The sequence below is a fragment of the Nerophis ophidion genome, linkage group LG19, assembly GCF_033978795.1.
Source record: "Nerophis ophidion isolate RoL-2023_Sa linkage group LG19, RoL_Noph_v1.0, whole genome shotgun sequence".
In the NCBI taxonomy this organism is placed as follows: domain Eukaryota; kingdom Metazoa; phylum Chordata; class Actinopteri; order Syngnathiformes; family Syngnathidae; genus Nerophis; species Nerophis ophidion.
This window is the reverse complement of record NC_084629.1, coordinates 31,726,083-31,746,183: the sequence shown is the minus strand read 5'-3', so window position 1 is coordinate 31,746,183 and position 20,101 is coordinate 31,726,083. Positions and strand designations below refer to the sequence as shown.

The 20,101-nt window shown below is 40.2% G+C and overlaps 1 protein-coding gene across 1 annotated transcript in view; it reads right to left on the bottom strand.

The window, feature by feature from the left end:
• Positions 1–1,455: 1,455 nt before the first annotated feature.
• Positions 1,456–20,101, bottom strand: part of si:dkey-100n23.5 — a 330,394-nt gene continuing 311,748 nt past the window's right edge. Inside the window, exon 15 of the mRNA XM_061879833.1 lies at positions 1,456–2,826. Coding sequence (XP_061735817.1) covers positions 2,803–2,826 — 24 coding nt within the window. The 3' untranslated portion in view covers positions 1,456–2,802. The remainder of the gene's footprint in view (positions 2,827–20,101) is intronic.

Sequence of the window (20,101 nt, the reverse complement as noted above, 5' to 3'; positions counted from 1 at the left end):
AATGTGCCGGATTCATAACATGTTGTATGAGACTTGTGCAGAACAACGTACGTGGCTGCAAGACGTACTTGCTCAACAGCCATACAGGTCACACTGAGGGTGGCCGTATAAACAACTTTAACACTGTTATAAATATGCGCCACACTTTGAACCCACACCAAACAAGAATGACAAACCCTTTTTGGGAGAATTTCCGTACCTTAACACAACTTAAACACAAGAGAACAAATACCCAGAACACCTTGCAGCACTAAGTCTCCCGGGCTACAATATACACAACCTCAACCGACACAAGTAGGGAGGGTGTGGGGGTGGGGGGTTGGTGGTAGCAGGGGTGTGTATATTGTAGCCCGGAAGAGTCAGGGCTGCATGGGATTCTGGGTAATTGTTCTGTTGTGTTCATGTTGTGTTACGATGCGGCTGTTCTCCCGGAATGTTTTTGTCATTCCTGTTTGGTGTGGGTTCACAGTCTGGCACATATTTGTAACAGTGTTAAAGTTTTTTTCATGGCCACCCTTAATTTGACGTGTGTAACTGTTGTTTAAATATATTTTGCAATTCCACATGTGCGTTTTACATGGCCAGATGCAACATACAACTGGGCTTGCACACTGTCAGTTCAGGATGTAGGGGGCGCTAAAGGCAGTGCCATTATGGCACTCCTTGATAATTGTTGATCTGGTAAATATCGACAGGGTCTTTGATAGAATTGGTGCCCTAAAATTCAGGGGTCTCCCGGGAAAATTGGGGTCGTTGGCAAGTATGTTGTTGTCAAGCGGCCTTCATATTAAACTCGCGGGCTGCACCAACATTAAATTGTCATATCGAAGTGTGGGCCGCATAATAACGTCTCACGGGCCGCAAATGGCCAGTGGGCCGCATTTTTGAGACCCTGGTGTAGATGGACGAATTTGGAGTATGTAGGTATGTACTGTATTTGTGTATGTATGCATGTAGGAGCGTAGGTACCTATGTATGTATGTTTGTATGTATGAATAATGGTGTGTGTGTGTGAGAGTATATGTGTGTTTGTATGTGCAATATATTGGACTCCCAGTGTGCGTGGGAGCCAGAGTACGGCCCCAGCCGCCCAGAGAGCCCAACCCAAACAGCAGGCGCGGCGCCCAGGGAACCAGGGACCACCGGCCCCACGCAGCCAGGCCGGCCAGCGACGGGAACCTCTGAGCCCGGCCCACCGCGCTGCCTGGAAGAGCCAGCAGCAGGCGAAGACAGACGCGCCCGGCAGACGACAGGGCACAAGAGAAGCAGCGGACAGCCAAACCCCAAGCCAGCGAGAGACAACCCCCCCACACGGGCAGAAAGGCGGGACGCTCCGCCCGGGGGCACCCAGAGACTCCCCGCAACCGGACGGGACGACCGCCCCCGCCCCACCAGCACCCGGAAACCCCCACGACCCCACCCCCGAGGAGCACGGCGCAGCCCACACCAGGCCACCCCACCCGTTATTTCATGAGTATAAAACTCTGGCCCGCGGGCCAAATTGGGCCCGCCGTGTAATTTATTTTGGCCCTCGAGGCAATATCAAATCTCCCGGGGTAAGCATTCTTCCGATTTCCACCCGGACAATAATATTGAGGGCGTGCCTTAAAGGCACTGCCTTTAGCATTCTTTACGACCTGTCGTCACGTCCGCATTTTACTACTTTTCATACAAACAGCGTGCAGGCCCACTCGCATAATATTTTAATCTGAAAAACAACCAAAATATTTATCATTAATAATTAAAAATATGCTAACAGCTGCAGTGAATCCACTTTCAGAAGACTACAAAATGCAAGTAAAAAAATTAAAATTTTCCCCGAGTCAAATTCTACATCAAAGCTTTTACCCTCCACTTCCTCACGCCCGCTCATAAATTGAGCGTCACCGGGGAGAAGAATCGTCACGTAGTGCGACATCTACAGTCACGGATGGTTAGCAATGTCTGCACAAACAAGTCATCTACAGTGGAGCCACGCAGTCAACAAGGTCGCCGTCCACGGCCAAACACAAGGTCAGCTTTTCTTGTTATTTTTTTCTTTAGATTTATGGACCCCGGATGCCACTTTTGGGGGGTTGTAAAACGCTGACTCGGTGTGGACAAAGTGTTGTTTAACAGGGTCGTTCTATTCATTTTATTCCGCTTTACCGACGGTGACTACGTGAGTTTTCACTCTAAAAATACGCTTTGATCGACCAAAGAGTCCAAAACTTAGAGGATGCAGGGAAAGAGTTCAGAAGGATGTTTTTTCTTTCCCTCTACACAGTCAAAGCCAAAGCAGCCTTTCACGTGGTTCGAGTTTGGCATCGTCTTCAGGCCCCTTGGCAAGGTGTCGTCACATTCAGTCATGTTGGACCTGGTCCCCGTTCCCTTTGCACTGACTTTTTACACATGCAAAAACACTCAGTGTTAATATGTCACGGGTGTCGTTTTCAGACGCGGTGGTTGCAAACACACCAATGAGCCTGGATCTTCAGGATTGTACATACAATCCATAAAAATGACTCTCAGGTTGTGGTCCATTCACAAGTTGAAGGTACTACTTTATCTCTTTGATACACATGGTTTTGGCTCTGGTCTAGGTCCTGTTTACTAAAAACGACCAGTCTTATCTCTTTGACACTGGTATCCCTTTGAAGACTTTGGTTCAAGTTCAGGTGAAAGTACTAAATTGAGGTGTGATTTTAAGTGATCTTCAGAATTGTACGAACAGGTCCTTCAGTCTACGGGACTCGCTCCATGTTCAAGTTCGGGTGAAAGTAGTAGCCTTTGCAACATACTGTGTCAAAAGCAGGTGGCTCATCAGTTGACCAGTTGGAAGGACCCCTAAGAGAGACGGGTAAGTGAAGTATTGGGTTAGAAATAGGAGTCTTTCATGTCCTTTTGGCATTTGGTGTCCAATCAGGCAAACGCTGGAGACATAAAAGAGTTCACTACTCAGTTTAGTAAGCTATTAGACGCAGGCAAAAACAGAAAAAGCGGCTAGATCACAGAATCCCTTGGCAAACTAAATGATCTAAAAAGCTCTGCCAGTATTTTGGGAACTTCCCACAAAGCAACGTGCAAACATCCATTATGAAAAGGGGGTAAAGCTAGGTTAGTTTCACTCTTTCCAGTTGAGAGACAACCAAACAACTTCATTCCATGCGGTAAATCAGAAGGGGTATGGCATGGTGGAGACCATGACAGGAGTGCCAAGTGGTCAAGACCCTTGACTAACACAGACCCGCAGACGTGAGCACATCACCCCTACGTTAGCGTCCCTTCACTGGCTCCCTGTGCGTTATCGAATCAATTTTAAACTCCTTCTATTTGCTTTTAAATGTCTAAACAACCTCGCGCCAACATATCTCCCCGACCTCCTTCAGCCTTACTGCCCCGCTCGATCCCTAAGATCAGCCGATCAGCTGCTACTGACGGTCCCTGACACAAGGCTGAAGCTTAAAGGTGACAGAGCTTTCACTGCTGCTGCTCCCAAGCTCTGGAACGACCTACCTCTGAGTGTTAGACAAGCCTCCTCTCTTCCTGTTTTTAAATCTCTCTTAAAAACATACTTTTATTCCTTGGCTTTTAACACTAAGTGAAATCCATCCTGCAATGGCGCCCCATTATACACCTGCTGTGAAACTGTTTTTATGTTTTATTTATTTATTGTTTATCATGTTCTGTTTGTGTTGTGTTGTTTGCTCGGTCCTCCTATTATCTTTTAACCTGCCCATTGTACAGCACTTTGGCTACCCTTGTGGTAAATTTTAAATGTGCTTTGTAAATAAAGTTGATTTGATTTGATTTTGTGGGGCATGAACACATTTCCAGAAAGAAAAACCTGAGCTGTCACAACCGTTTTCCTGTGCGGCAACAAAGAAACCAACCATGAACCCAGGAAACTAGATTTGGGATAAGGGTACTAGCTGCTAAACGCTATGTCCCATTAGGATTGTTTCTTCTTCTCGTATTACTATCAATGGAGGGCCAGTTGGAAGGACCCCCTTAGTGAAGACCCCTGTCTGAGGGACTCCAGAGACATGCCAAGAAGCCTGGATCTTTGGACACCAGTCCAATGATCCTCCGCCTTTAGTTAAACGCCAGGTTGAGGTCAGTAGCCTCTACTTCTGTTACACGCGGTGTCAGAAGTTGCAAGTCGGGAGGCCAATCCTCCTCCAGCTGAAAGGAAAGATGACCCCTGCGGAGGGTGTAGAGATAAGGGTAAATGGGGGCACCCTGTGTGGGGTCACCCTTCCTGCTGGGGGTGTACACCAAGACAACAAGCTTGGCTGTTTGGGGTCGGTCTGAGTGGAAGGTACGAGTGTCTTCCTTCCTTCTGAGAACCAAGATGTCACCAATGAAAAGATGTCTTTCCCCTGTCATCATTTCTTAGAACAAAATCCCAGCATGTTTTCAAAAGCTCTTTTTACATTTTGACCTGTGACCAAGGCCTCCTGGTCCTGGTTCAAGCACCCTGGAGAATAGAAAGCTAAGCATTACTCACTGGAAACCTGGATTATAGAATGACTGCGGCTTTGTGCGGCCAAACACAAGCAGAAAGAGAGAAAAAAGGGAGAAAAAAAACACCTTTGCCGAGAGCTGGATGGAGACGCATCAACAGCTGCGTTTTTTACGACCGTGAGCGACCGTCGGCGGTTTTCAAAAAGCCCGCACGTGTCTTTTGAGCCGGAGAGCGGCGAGGAGGAATGCGCTTGAAACCCGCCCGTCCCCAATCTCCCCCCACAATTCCCCCGGCCTCCTGCCGCACATGTGTCCTCCTCGCGCAGATTCAGGTGTCGTAAAGAGCAACGCACCGTGAGGCGGACAGGGAGAGGGGGCGGGGGTGGGCGCACCCCGGCGAAAGAGCGGCGCCCTGGGAGGTCGCAGTGATCCCGCCATCTGCTGCCGCAATCAGACTGGAGCGCTGGACTGGCTCGCACAAAAACACCCCTTTGGTAAATATACGCATGCTGTCCTCAAAAACACACACACAGGCTGACACACATTCAGGGAGGGCTGCCTGCCAACATGACACCACACACACACACACACACGCACACGCACGCACGCACGGACGCACGCACACTCACACGCAGACACACACTTTCTTGTATTCTTGAGACTGCCGAAAAAAGCCTATTTCTAGTGTTAACAAAAAAAAGAGTCGTAATTCTACTCAACGCAAGTCAAAATTTGCCCCCAAAAAATGAACGTTTGCGCAATATTATGGTAAAAGTTGGAATTTTACTCAATAACAGTCGCAATTTTACAAAAAAGCTTTAATTTTTGGCAATTTTATAAAAAGAGTCGTTATTTTACTCGACTAATGTCCCAATTTTATAAGAAAACTTTAACATTTTGGCAATACTATAATAATAATCTGAATTTTACTTGGCAAAATTATGACAAAAGTCATCATTTCATTAAAAAAAAGTCACTATTTTACAAGAACAACACAAAAATTGGCAATAATGTGATGAAAGTCAAAATTTTGTATGAAAAATGTCACCATTTTGCATTAAACAGTAAGAATTTTACATAAAAAAGGAATAATTTTACGAGAAAATATTGCAATAATACAGAAACAGAAAGAATATGAGAAATTGTTCCTAATTTTATCAGAAAAAAAGTTGCCACATTGTGAGAAAAATGCTGATTTTAGTTATTTTTTTGTTTGTAATTGGTTTTAAATTTTCATTATTAATTCAAGGTATTACAGTATGTCTGTCTCGCTCTCTCTCTCTATATATATATATACTGTAAATATATTTATTGTATTTGTTTTATAAATTTTGGCCAAAGGGGGCGCATTTAATTTTCTTACACACACTTGTTATTGCAAATGTTGGCCAGAGGGAGAGCACTTCAAATTTTTACACACACTTGTTATTTCATAGGTTGACCAGAGGGGAACACTTTTAAAACCGACACACAGTCAATTAAAAAAATCCCTCCTTTTTAGGACCACCCTTATTTTGGTAGATTTCACCACCAGGGGTGCAAATGAGACATTCTCTATTAGATGCAATGGTTTTCTGTATTGGGACCAATTCTTCCTTGTGATGTCTCAAGAAGGGTAGAAATACAAGAACACACACACACACACGCACACGAACACGCACGCAGAGACGGAGCCAGGCAGCAGGCTCAGATTGCAGGAAGCTCTTTGCACGCAGGTCAGGCCGCAGCAGCCGGGACTAATCAGCAGCATCCACCTGCAGATTGTTATGGATGGCTTAGTGCAAGTCACACGCGCGCACCAAGGTCTCGCTGCACAACAACTGAGGCTCCTTTTGCATTTTTCTAACTCGTTACAGACGCACGTCGGCAGGCCGAGAGGATTTGACCTCGGACCACCAGGGCACTTACTTAATATTCTAACATTTTAGCAAAGCTTTTTCCTCTTAAATTTGGACTGAATGATCATCATTTTTTTTTCCTGACACGCTTTTTATAGAAGTAAAATATTTGGGTTTTTTCTACAGATGTCCGAAAGTATCGGACTACCGATATTATCAGCCGATAAATGTTTTAAAATGTAATATCGGAATTTATCGGTATCGGTTTCAAAAAGCAAAATTCATGACTTTTTAAAACGCCACTTTACGGAGTGGTACACGGACGTAGGGAGAAGTACAGAGCGCCAATAAACCTTAAAGGCACTGCCTTTGCGTGCCGGCCCTATCACATAATATCAATCAATCAATCAATGTTTACTTATATAGCCCTAAATCACTAGTGTCTCAAAGGGCTGCACAAACCACAACACAAACCACTACCACATCCTCGGTAGGCCCACATAAGGGCAAGGAAAACTCACACCCAGTGGGACGTCGGTGACAATGATGACTATGAGAACCTTGGAGAGGACGAAAGCAATGGATGCTACGGCTTTTCACACACATAAGTGAATGCAATGCATACTTGGTCAACAGACATACAGGTCACACTGAGGGTGGCCGTATAAACAACTTTAACACTGTTACAAATATGCGCCACACTGTGAACCCACACCAAACAAGAATGACAAACAAATTTCGGGAGAACATCCGCACCATAACACAACATAAACACAACTGAACAAATACCCAGAGTCCCTTGCAGCACTAACTCTCCCAGGACGCTACAATATACACCCCCTGCTACCCCCCTCCCCACCTCAACCCCGCCCACATCAACCAACTCACGCTCTCTCAGGGAGAGCATGTCCCAAATTCCAAGCTGCTGTTTTGAGGCATGTTAAAAAAAAATAATGCACTTTGTGACTTCAATAATAAATATGGCAGTGCCATGTTGGCATTTTTTTCCATAAGTTGAGTTGATTTTTTTTTGGAAAACCTCGTTACATTGTTTAATGCATCCAGCAGGGCATCACAACAAAATTAGGCATACTAATGTGTTAATTCCACAACTGTATATATTGGTATCGGTTGATATCGGAATCGGTAATTAAGAGTTGGACAATATCGGAATATTGGCAAAAAAGCCATTATCAGACAGTTTTTTCTCGTAACCTTACACTTTTGGCATACAGTTTTTTTCACTTTTTCCACTATTTGTGTTACTTATTTGTTCGCAACGCTTTTTTTCATTACGATTTTATTCACGTCAATTTTTCGATTGACTAAAAATTACAACTTTTCTCTCGTAATCGTACGATTGTTTTTGTATGAAATCTTGTACATATTTTTTGGTGAACATTTTGATTATATTTTCTTAAGTTTTTCATTGCGATTTTATTCTCACTTTTCTCATGGTCGTCGTTTTTTCCCATCATACGCTTATAACTAATATGAAAACCCTACCGAGTTTTCTAATATAAAGGTTTTTCGTGTATCCTTGTTACTTACCATGCTTTACTCAATGTTTTTTTCATTATGATTTTATTCTCGTCAAGTTTCCGTATAACTAAAACCTGCAACTTCTTTCAACTTTTTTCTTGTACCGTTTTTTTTCTCCAACAGTTTGACACTTGTTACTTGCGATGTTTTTTTAATTACTACAATAATCCAGTAAATTTTTCGTGTAACTAAAAATGTTTACATTTTTCTCGTAGCCTTACTGTTTTACAGATTTTTTTGTCTTAACATTGTGATGCTATCCTCAAAACCTTACGTTTTCATTCAGTCATTTGAGATTTTTTCCTCAGTTTGGTCCGCACACATTTTTAGTATCAATAGTAATTACGAAATTTTCACATAACTTTAGAACTTTTTTGATGTTAATATCTTGAAATGTTTTCGTATTTACATAATAGATAGATAGATAGATAGATAGATAGATAGATAGATAGATAGATAGATAGATAGATAGATAGATAGATAGATAGATAGATAGATAGATAGATAGATAGATAGATAGATAGATAGATAGATAGATGGATCGATCGATAGATAGATAGTACTTTATTGATTCCTTCGGGAAAATTAAAATAATAAGACGTCTTATTATTCATGTTACATACCGACTTTCTTCTCTGCTCGTAACTGACTGGACTATTGACTCTTTCGGCCATTTTGTGTAGGATTTTATCAAAACAAATAGGGAATTTAACAAGACAGGACAATAAGAATCCTGGATGGTGAAATGTTGGTCAAAGCAGTTTGACCTTTGACCGCAGCCACAATGACATAAAATGCATCGGCACAGGCCAACACAGGAATCTTTCAATGTTGAAGGACGGGTGAACAGCAGCGTGCGCTGACCTTTGACCTCGTTTACGGCATCTTCTGAGAGGTGACGTGACTGCCGAGCTTTGTTTTAAAGTCATTAATGGCCGCTAATTAGCTTCCCCAGGCTCAGCTTGGTGGTTGGTGAAAGGACATGCTGAGGAAAAACAACAACAGTGACCACATCCTCTCTTTTTTTTCTTCTTCTTCATCTCCACACGCGCGAGCATTAAACCCCCCCCTTCCTCCGGTGTGGAGCTGCGCGCTTGTTCCCCACAGGCGCGACCACGCTGAGTTAGCGCTGCCTCACCGGGGATAATTACAGGCAGACTTGGCGGGGCGAGCGAGGCTTCCGACCAATGGGAGAGAGAAAGAGGGCCTATAGATTAGGATGTGATCAATAAACTGCTATTGGTTCATCCATGCAATCAATCAAGGGGGACGAACACAACATTAATCCAGGTGCGAGGCTCATAACTCGTACTGCAGCTGCTGCTCTGACTTCTTGTCGTAAACAAACAGCTTTTTTCCTCATCGCTCAACAACCGTTTTCCTCTAAAATTTGTACATTTTCTTCATAACATTATGATACTATTCTTATAATGTAACTTTGATCTCCTAAAAGTTTTATTTTACATAACTACAGTATTTTCTTGCAACTTAACATTTTACCCATAATATTACGATGTTATTTTAGTAACATTTCTTTAAGGTTTTTTTTTCATGCAACAATACAGAATTTTTGCTCGGAACATTCCAACTGTATTCTCGTAATGTTACAGCTTAATTCTGACAACATTACGACTTTCTTCTCATAACATTGTGACTTTATTCTAGTAACATAACTTTATTCCCGAAACAATACCACAAATTCTATTCTATTGTCATATAAGGACTTTATTCATGTAACGTTGCCGCATTTTTGCTCGGAATGCACAAGAAAATTTTGTAATTTAATTCTGATTACATTACCACTTTATTCTCATGACCCTCCGACTTCGTACTCTTAACGTTAGAGCTTCTTTTCTCATTAAGTTCGGACTTTTTTATCTTCAAAAAACGACTTTATTCATGTAACCATGCAATCTTAATCGAATACCATTAGAGATTTTAATCATGACATGGTGTCTCTATTCTCGTAAATCTACAACATTATCTTTGTAGCTTGTTAACTTGTAGCGTTACAACTTTATTTTTAAAGGTCAGAGCTTTGCATCTCAACATTGTAACTTTATTCTCATAGTATCATAACATCTCTTCTTGTAATATTCCGACTTTATTCCTGTAACATTACATCTTCTATTCTCATAAAGTTTCGAAATTTTCACTTAAAGAAAACAATTTTATTTATGCAACATTGCAATTTTAATCTTGTATCGTGAAATCTTTCAATCTGTTTTTATTGTCGTGAGATTACAACTTTTTTCTCGGAACATAACAGCTTGTTTTCTTGTGACTTTACAACTTTATTTTCGTAAAGCAAGGACTTTATTTGTGTAACATCAGTTTTGTACCTTGACATTGTAACTTTATTTCTCGTTAGCCTCATCGCTTTTATTCTCGTAACTTTCCGACTTTATACGTGTAACGCTAGAGCTTTTCTCATAAAGTTGCAATTTTTTCATGAAAACGACTTTACTCATGTAACATTGCAATTTAATTTCGTACCATGAGAGCTTTTAATTTTGACTTGGCATCTTTATTCTCGTAAGATTATGACGTTATTTTTGTAGCATTATTGCTAACACCTTTACTTTCATAAAGTAAGGACTTCATTTGCGTAACGTTACAGATTTTTATCTCAACATTGTAACCTTATTCTCTTGGCTTTATAGCTTCTCTTTTTGTAACATTACAACTTAATTCTCGTAACGTTACATCTTATTTTATCCCAAAGTTCCAACTTTTTCACTTTTAGTAAATGATTTTATTCATGTAACATTGCAGTTTTAATTTTGTACAATTAGATCTTTTATCTTGACATTGCATTTTTATTCTCATAGGATTACGACTTTATTCTTGTAACATTATAGGTTGTTTTCTTGTGGCATTACAACTTAAATTTTGTAAAGTGACGACTTTACTTGCGTCACATCAAAGCTTTCTATCGCAACGTTGCAACTTTATTTTTGTTAGCATCGTATCTAATACATTTTTGTCTTTTTCACCTTGATAAAAAAGGACTTTATTCATGTACGTTGGGATTTAATCTCAAATCAGGATAGTTTTCAATCTTGACAAAGCGTCTTTATTCTCGTAAGATTATGATGTTATTCTTGTAGCATTATAGCTCCTTTCTTGTAGCGTTACAACTTAACTTTCATAAAGGACTTTATTTGCATAACGTCAGAATTTTAAATCTCAGTTTTGCAACTTTTTCCTCTAAGCCTTATAGCTTCTCTTCTAGTAACATTCCGACTTTATTCTCGTAACGTACATTATTTTTTTTACAAACTTCCGACTTTTTCACCTCAAGAAAACAAGGTTATTCATGTAACATTGCGATTTTAATCTTGTGCCAAGATATCTTTTAATCTTGAAGTGATGTTTTTATTCTCATAAGATTACGACTTTATTAATGTAACTTAAGTTGTTTTCTTGTAGCATTACAACTTTATTTGTGTCACATCAGAGCTTTGTATCGCAACATTGCAACTTTATTCTCATTAGCCTATCTTCTTGAAACATTCCGACTTTATTCTCGTAATGTAAATCTTATTTTCTCCAAAAATTCCAAATTTTACACCTTAAGAAAACTACTATATCCACATAAAGTTGCGATTTTAATCTTATACCATGATATCTTTTAATCTTGAAATTATGTTTTTATTCTCGTAACATTACAACTTTATTATTGTACCATCATAACTTTTTTTCTTGTCGCGTTACAACTTTATTTTCGTAAAGTAAGGACGTACATCAGAACTTTGTATCACAACATTATTCCCGTTAGCATCATAGCTTATCTTCTTGTAACATTCCGACTTGATTTTCCTAATGATACCTCATATTTTCTCACAAAGTTACGACTTTTTTAACTTGATATCCTTTCATCTTGAAATGTTTTTATTCTTGTAAGATTACGACTTTATCATTGTAACATTACAAATTGTTTTCTTGTAGCGTTGCAACTTTATTCCCGTAAAGTAAGAACTTTATTTGCGCCACATCAGAGTTTTGTGTGGCAACATTATTGTCATTAACATTGTAGCTTATCTTCTTGTAACATTCCGACCTGATTCTTGTAACGTTCATCTTTTTTTCTCACAAAGTTCCTACTCTTTCACCTTAAGAAAACAAGGTTATTCATGTAATATTGCGATTTCAATCTTGTATTATGATATCTTTTAATCTTGAAATAACGTTTTTATTCTCGTAAGATTACGACTTTATTTATGTAATAAAACTTGTTTTCTTGTAGCATTACAACTTTATTTGTGTCACTTCAGAGCTTTGTATCGCAACTTCATTCTCATTAGCATCGTAGCTTGTCTTCTTGTAACATTCCAACTTTATTCCCTTGACGTAAATCTTATTTCCTCACAAAGGTCCGACTTTTTTACCTTATGAAAATGACTTTATTCATGTAACATTGCAGTTTTAATCCATACCATGAGAAGTTTTAATCTTGAAATGATGTTTTTATTCTCATAAAATTACGACTTTATTATTGTAATATTATAACTTTTTTCTTGTGGCGTTGCAGCTTTATTTCCGTAAAGTAAAGACTTTATTTGCGTCACATCAGAGCGTTGTATCGCAACATCATAGTTTATCTTTTTGTAACATTCCGACCTTAATCTCGTAACGTAAATCTTATTTTCTCACAAAGTTCCAACTTTTTCCACGAGATGTTTAAATCTTGAAATGAAATTTTTATTCCCGTAAGATTACGACTTTATTAATGTAACATAACTTCTTTTCTTGTAGAGTTACAACTTTGTTTCCGTCACATCAGAGCTGTGTATCGCATCATTGCAACTTTATTCTCATTAGCATCGAAGCCTATATTCTTGTAACATTCCGACTTTATTCTCATAACGAAATCTTATTTTCTCACAAAGTTCTGACTTTTACACCTTAGGAAACCAAATTTATTCACTTAACGTTGTGATTTCAATCTCATACCATGATATATTTTAATCTTGCAATGATTTTTTTTTCTCGTTACATTACAACTTTATTATTGTAACATCATAACTTGTTTTCTTGTAGCGTTACAACTTTATTTTCGTAAAGTAAAGACGTACATCAGAACTTTGTTTCGCAACATTATTCTCGTTAGCATCATTACTTATCTTCTTGTAACATTCCGACTTTATTCTCCTAACGATACGTCTTATTTTCTCACAAAGTTCCGACTTTTTCACCCTGATATCTTTTAATATTGAAATGTTGTTATTCTTGTAAGAGTACGACTTTATCATTGTAACATTACAACTTCTTTTCTTGTAGAATTGCAACTTTATTTCCGTAAAGTAAGAACTTTATTTGTGTCACACCAAAGCTTTGTATCGCAACTTTATTGTCATTAATATTGTAGCTTATCTTCTTTTAACATCCCAACCTTATTCTCGTGACGTTATGTCTTACCTTCTCAAAAAGTGCCAACGGTTTTTTTCCCAAAAATTACTAGATTCATGTAACGTGGCAATTTCAATCTCATACTATTAGACCTTCTTATCGCGGCGCTGCAGCTTTATTCTTGTAAGGCATACTTGCAAACACTCACGATTTTCCCGGGAGACTCCCGAATTTCAGTGACCCTCCCGAAAATCTCCCGGGGCAACCACTCTCCCGAATTTCTCCGGATTTCCGCCCAGACAATAACATTGGGGGCGTGCCTTAAAGGCACTGCCTTTAGCGTCTTCTAAAACCTGAAACCTTCACCCCTCAACATGCGGACCTGAGTGAGGACAGCCTGTCGTCACGTCCACTTTTCCTCCATACAAACAGCATGCCGGCGCAGTCACATAACATCTGAGGCTTTACACAGCCATACAGGTCACACTGAGGGTGGCCGTATAAACAACTTTAACACTGTTACAAATATGCGCCACACTGTGAACCCACACCAAACAAAAATGACAAACACATTTCGGGAGAACATCCGCACCGTAACACAACATAAACACAACAGTACAAATAGACAGAATCCCTTGCAGCACTAACTCTTCTTGGACGCAACAATATACACCCCCGCTACCCGCCGCCCCCTTCAATCTCAATCCCACCCCTACTCCCCAACCCCGCCACCATATCTCCTGACTTCGGAGGTCTCAAGGTTGGCAAGTATGTTGTAAGGTTACGACGTTATTCCTGTAACATCGCAGCTTTGTATTGCGATATTGTAACTGTAGTCTCGTTAGCACCGTCGCTTCTCTTTTTGTAACATTCCGACATTTCTTGCCGTACCGTTCGTTTTCTTTTGGGAGCCCGCTTTTACGCCCGTGTTTTCATCGTAATCGATCATCGCACCTCGATCTGGCAGGGATCGTCATTCCTAACTGCCGCCTTATGATGACGGGCGGGAAAAAAAGCGTTGTCGTGGTTATTTGTAGCGCGGCGATAAAAGATCTTCAAAGGAGCGTTATCAGAGAAGGAGCGGCGGTGGCGGCGGCTCTCAGCGCAGCACAAGAAAGACTCGACACGCCGCCTTCCGCCCTCCCTCCCCCCTCGCCTCATCCCTCCCCCCTCGCGTCTGTCGGCCTCTGTCGAGTTCCGCTCATAACCTCATAGCCACCCACCCTCGCAGCTCCCCGCCTCTCCCTGCCTGCTTTCCGCTGCTGGCGCACACACACACACACACACACACACACACACACACACACACACACACACACACACACACACACACACACACACACACACACACACACACTTTAGCGCTCTGCTGCACGCACACACATCTCACCATAGAGCGCACACACTCATGCACAATATTCCACGCACACACACACACACATCTTTAGCGCTCGGCTTACACACACACACAAACACACACACAAGCCTCTTTAGCGCTCTGCTGACGCGCACACACACACATGCACACACACATTCTTGTATTTGTTATCTTCTTGAGACCTGAGAAAAATGCCTACCTCTTTAGCATACATTGGGGTGGGGGTGGTGGGTGTTGAGCGGGGGGGGGGGTAGCATTTAAATATCTATCAAAGTTGCCAAACTTGAGACCTCTAAATTCAGGAGATGGGGGGGGTTTGAAGTGGGCAGGGTTGGGGTGGGGGGGTTTGGTGGTAGCAGGGGTTGGGGTGTATATCGTAGCGTTCCGGAAGAGTTAGTGCTGTAAGGGTTTCTGGGTATTTGTTCTGTTATGTTTATGTTGTGTTACGGTGCAAAATATGTTTGTCATTCTTGTTTGGTGTGGGTTCACAGTGTGGCGCATATTTGTAACAGTGTTAAAGTCGTTTATACGACCACCCTCTGTGTGACCTGTATGGCTCTTGACCAAGTATGCTTGCATTCACTTGTGTCTGTGTGTTGAAGCCGCATATTTTATGTGACTGGGCCGGCACCCTGTTTGGATGGAGGAAAAGTGGAAAGGTTGTAGAGGACGCTAATGGCATGCCCCCAATATTGTTGTCCGGGTGGAAATCGGGAGAAATTCAGGAGAATGGTTGCCCCGGGAGATTTCCGGGAGGGTCACTGTAATTCGGGAGTCTCCCAGGAACAAGTTTGATATATGTATGAGTATATCCGTTTGGCCACCGTTTTTAATGGAGAAGTCTGATCTACAAAATTTGCAGGCAGCATAAACTTCCCCTTCGAGCTGTCCTGGATGAACTTAAATTATTTTTTCCAATCATTTTGGAACTTGCAAGCGTACTTCTTTTTCTTACTCGTCGTCGGCATGTCTCATTCTTCTGCTTCGTCTCTGTTATGTTTTCGGTCATTACTACTTGCCGTAGTTTTGAGAGCAATGCATGATGGGAATCCGGATGTCAAGTGTCAGTGGATTACCGTGCCGGCTGGAAAAAACACACGCTGAGAAATAGCTCCGTGCCTGCCTATTTTATGGGTTATAGATCAACCTATGGATAACAGAGACATATATAATAGTCTCCTTTTCAGGTTGTAGAGGAGGCTAAAGGCAGTGCCTTTAAGGGACGCCCCCAATATTGTTGTCCGTGCGGAAATCGGGAGAACTTCGCGAGAATGGTTGCCCCGGGAGATTTTCGGGAGGGTCACTGAAATTCAGGAGTCTCCCGGGAAATCTGTAGGGTTGGCAAGTATGCTCTTTAGGACCACCCTTTCTAGATATATAATGATTTGAATTCACAACATTATTAACATATACAAAGTCTACAAATATAAAAAAAATTGAATTTCACAAGAAAAAGGTCACAGTTTCACAAGAAAAACTTTGAATTTTGGCAGTACTATAATAAAAGTTAGAATTTTACTCAACACAAGTCAAAATTTTACAAGAAAAACTGAACATCCATGGAACATTAAGATAAAAGTTGGAATTTTACTCAATAACAGTCGCAATTTTCCAAGAAAAGCTTAATATCTTGGCGATTTTATGAAAAGAGTCGTACTTTTACTCGACAAAAGTCACAATTTTTTAAGAAAACTTTAAAATTCTGGCAATATTATAATAATAATCGGGATTTTACTAGGCAAAATTATGACAAAAGTCATAAATTTGACAAAAGTTATAAATTTACTGGAAACAATTCACTGTTTTACAAGAACAAAAAAAAAAGGGCGATAATGTAATAAAGGTCAGAATTTTATATGGCAAACGTCACCATTTTGCATTAAAAAGTAATGATTTTACATTATAAAGTAATAATTTTACGAGAAAATATTGCAATATTACAGAAACAGAAAGAGTACGAGAAATTCTTCCCAATTTTAAAAGAAAAAAGTCGACACGTTGTGAAAAATAGGCTTCTTTTAGTCAATTTTTTGTTTGTAATTGTTTTTTAATCGTCATTATTTACTTCATGTTATTACAGTATATCTCTAAATAAATATATATTTTTTAAAATTATTATTATTTTTTATTAATTTTGGCCAAAGCGGCCGCATTTCAATTTCTTACACACACTTGTTATTACATATGTTGGCCAGAAGGGGAGCACTTCAAATTTTTACACACACTTATTATTTCATATGTTGGCCAGCGGGGGAGCACTTTTAAAACCGACACACAATAAAATAAAAAAAAACCTTATTTTTTGGGGACCACCCTCATTTTGATAGATTTCACCACCAGGGGTGCAAATGAGACATTCTCTATTAGATGCAATAGTTTCCCGTATTGGGACCAATTCTCGTTCATATGGAAGGTACTTTTCCTTGTTGAAGTCTCAAGAACGGTAAAAATACAAGAACATACACACACAGACACACACACACACGCTCGCGTCAATAAAAAGCCCAGCGATGTGAGGAGAGGCCGCCGGCGCTTCGCTCCCTCCCTTCCCTCATCCCCCCCCCCCCCCCCCGCCACTGCGATTAGCCGAGGCAGGCTGGCTGGCGAGAGGCGCCCCTCCGTTATCTGGGGCGGTGGCAGGCTGTGTGTGTGTGTGTGTGTGTGTGTGTGTGTGTGTGTGTGTGTGTGTGTGTGTGTGTGTGTGTGCGTGTGTGCGTGCGTGCGTGCGTGCGTGCGTGCGTGTGATGAATTTAACTCTTTCCAGGATGGAAGCGAAGAGGCGAGCTGGCTCTTATCACACAGCAAGCAGGACACACGCTGACGTCAAGCCAGCTAATGTCTCATTAGAATACTGATTATAAGAGGATCCTTCTGATTGGTTGTTCTTTCATGACATCACGACCCAGAAACTTGTTGTTTATCGTCAACATTTCGAATATGTATAAATATAAAAATGTTTTTTTTGGGCGGGGGATTTTTTTTTTTTTTTTTTAAACATATGTCCATAAAAATTCAGTAATTTGATAAGGATAGGGTAAATTTTATTTCGGTAACATTACGACTTTTCTCTAATGGTTTATTGAAATTATTCTTTTTGACAACATTTTTCTTACGTTTCGACATTGTTCGCTTCATTCTCCTAACGTACGACTTTTTCTAAGATTGTTCTTGTGACATTATGACTTTTCTCGTAACCTGAGAATAAAGTCGTAAGAAGTCTTGTCTCTCTACAAATTTTTACAATGCGTTTTCTTTTGAGATTACGACTTTTTAGTGACATGCTTGTTAGTTTGTGACTTTTTTCTAGTCACAGAACGACTCCCGATAATGACTTTTCGAATAACATTACTCTTTTCTGGTAACATTATGACATAATGCGATGTTACACATTCTTGTAACATCGCAACATTTTCCTTACGCTTCTACATTATTCGCTTAGCATTACAGCTTTCTTTCCACTACCGACGACATTCTCCTGACGTAGGACTTTTTTTACGATAAGATTGTTCTCGCAACCTTACAACTTTTCTCGTAACCTCAGACCTTTTTTCTTGAATGTTTACAAGAATAAAGTCTTCACAGCTCTTGTCACGCTGCAATTTTTTAAAACAGATTTTCTTGTGCGATTACGACTTTTTAGTGACATTCTTGTAAATGTATGACCTTTTTCCCCATCACCTAACGACTCTCTCCTGTTATTGATTTTTCTCCTAATATTACTCTTTTCTGGTAACGTTACGCCTTTTTCCTCGTAATATCGCAGCTTGTTTTCTTGTAACCATACATTCTTGCTGTTTTTCTGTTTTTCTAACGTTATGACATTGCTCGTAACCTTGTCTTCTTTTCTTGTAACCTTGTGACTAATGTTGCAATTTCATTTGCTTGAATCGTTATTTTCTGAATATTATACCTTTTTTCTCGTAACCTTATAACTAAAGATGTCTGATAATATCTGGCTGTCGATATTATCGGCCGATAAATGCTTTAAAATGTAATATCGGTAATTATCGGTATCAGTTTCAAAAAGTAAAATGTATTACTTTTTAAAACGCAGCTGTACGGAGTGGTACACGAACGTGGGGAGAATTACAGAGCGCCAATAAACCTTAAAGGCACTGCCTTTGCGTGCCGGCCCAGTCACATAATATACGGCTTTTCACACACACAAAAGAAAGCAAGGAATACTTGGTCAACAGCCATACAGGTCACACTGAGGTTGGCCGTATAAACAACCTTAACACTGTTACAAATATGCGTCACACTGTGAACCCACACCAAACAAGAATGACAAACACATTTCGGGAGAACATCCGCACCGTAACACAACAGAACAAATACCCAGAACCCTTTGCAGCACTAACTTTTCCGGGACGCTACAATATACACCCCCCGCTACCCCTAACCCCACCCACCTCAACCTCCTCATGCTCTCTCAGGGAGAGCATGTCCCAAATTCCAAGCTGCTGTTTGGAGGCATGTTTAAAAAAAATAATGCATTTTGTGACTTCAATAATAAATATGGCAGTGCCATGTTGGCATTTTTTTCCATAACTTGAGTTGATTTATTTTGGAAAATCTTGTTACATTGTTTAATGCATCCAGCGGGGCATCACAACTCTCAAAACCTTTTATTTTTATGTAACAGGACTTTTATCTTCGCAACTTTAAAACTTTTTTCCCGAAATATGACTTCTCAAGTAAACCTTTTTTTTTTTGTAACTCTTACGACTTTCTTGCGTTAACTTTCAAACTTTCTCTTGTGTTCTGACGATATTCTTAAAATCACAACAAGTTTTTGTTATCACCCACCGTTTAGCAAAAGGCAAACCGACTAACAAGTTGGAGGAGGACTCAGGACAGATATGGAAATATATTTAAAAAAAATCTAAATGGGGCAACAAAACCCGATATTTTCAGCCATCTTTCTGAAAACAAATACAGAAATGTTACAATTTTTTCTGGAAACAAATCCAGATGCTTTAGCTGTAGCCATTTTTCTGGTGACAAAACAAGATTATTTTAGTCAAAGTCACACCGATTAACAAGACAAGTCTACGGTGCTATTTTTCTGTGAAATAAACTTGAATGATTTAAAAATTTGGCTCACGGCTTGATATGGAAAAAAAAAATTCTTCCTGAAGATAAACCATTTGAGAAGCACTCAACTCACACATGCTTACTCCAAATCATCATTGATGCAGAACCAGCAGACAATAACCAACATTAAGTTTCATGTTCATTGGAAATTCCCCCGACAGCTCGTACAGCAAATGAATATGTTTGTCTTGATACCAGGAATAACGTCAGCTAACTTAGCATCAACTTAAGACAATGATGTTGCCTAGCTAGCTAGGACTTTACTTACATCTCTCATTCCTCGCTGCTTCTTCCCTGCTGCGGGCGAATAACTTTCTGATATCCATCTCGGAGTTACAGTTTGAGTCAAATCAAAATCAAAATAATATAATTAACAAATTGTTGTTGGCTAACGTTACCTACCTCAGCAGTGATTCGCATCCTCTCTCTCTCTCTCTCTCTCTCAACC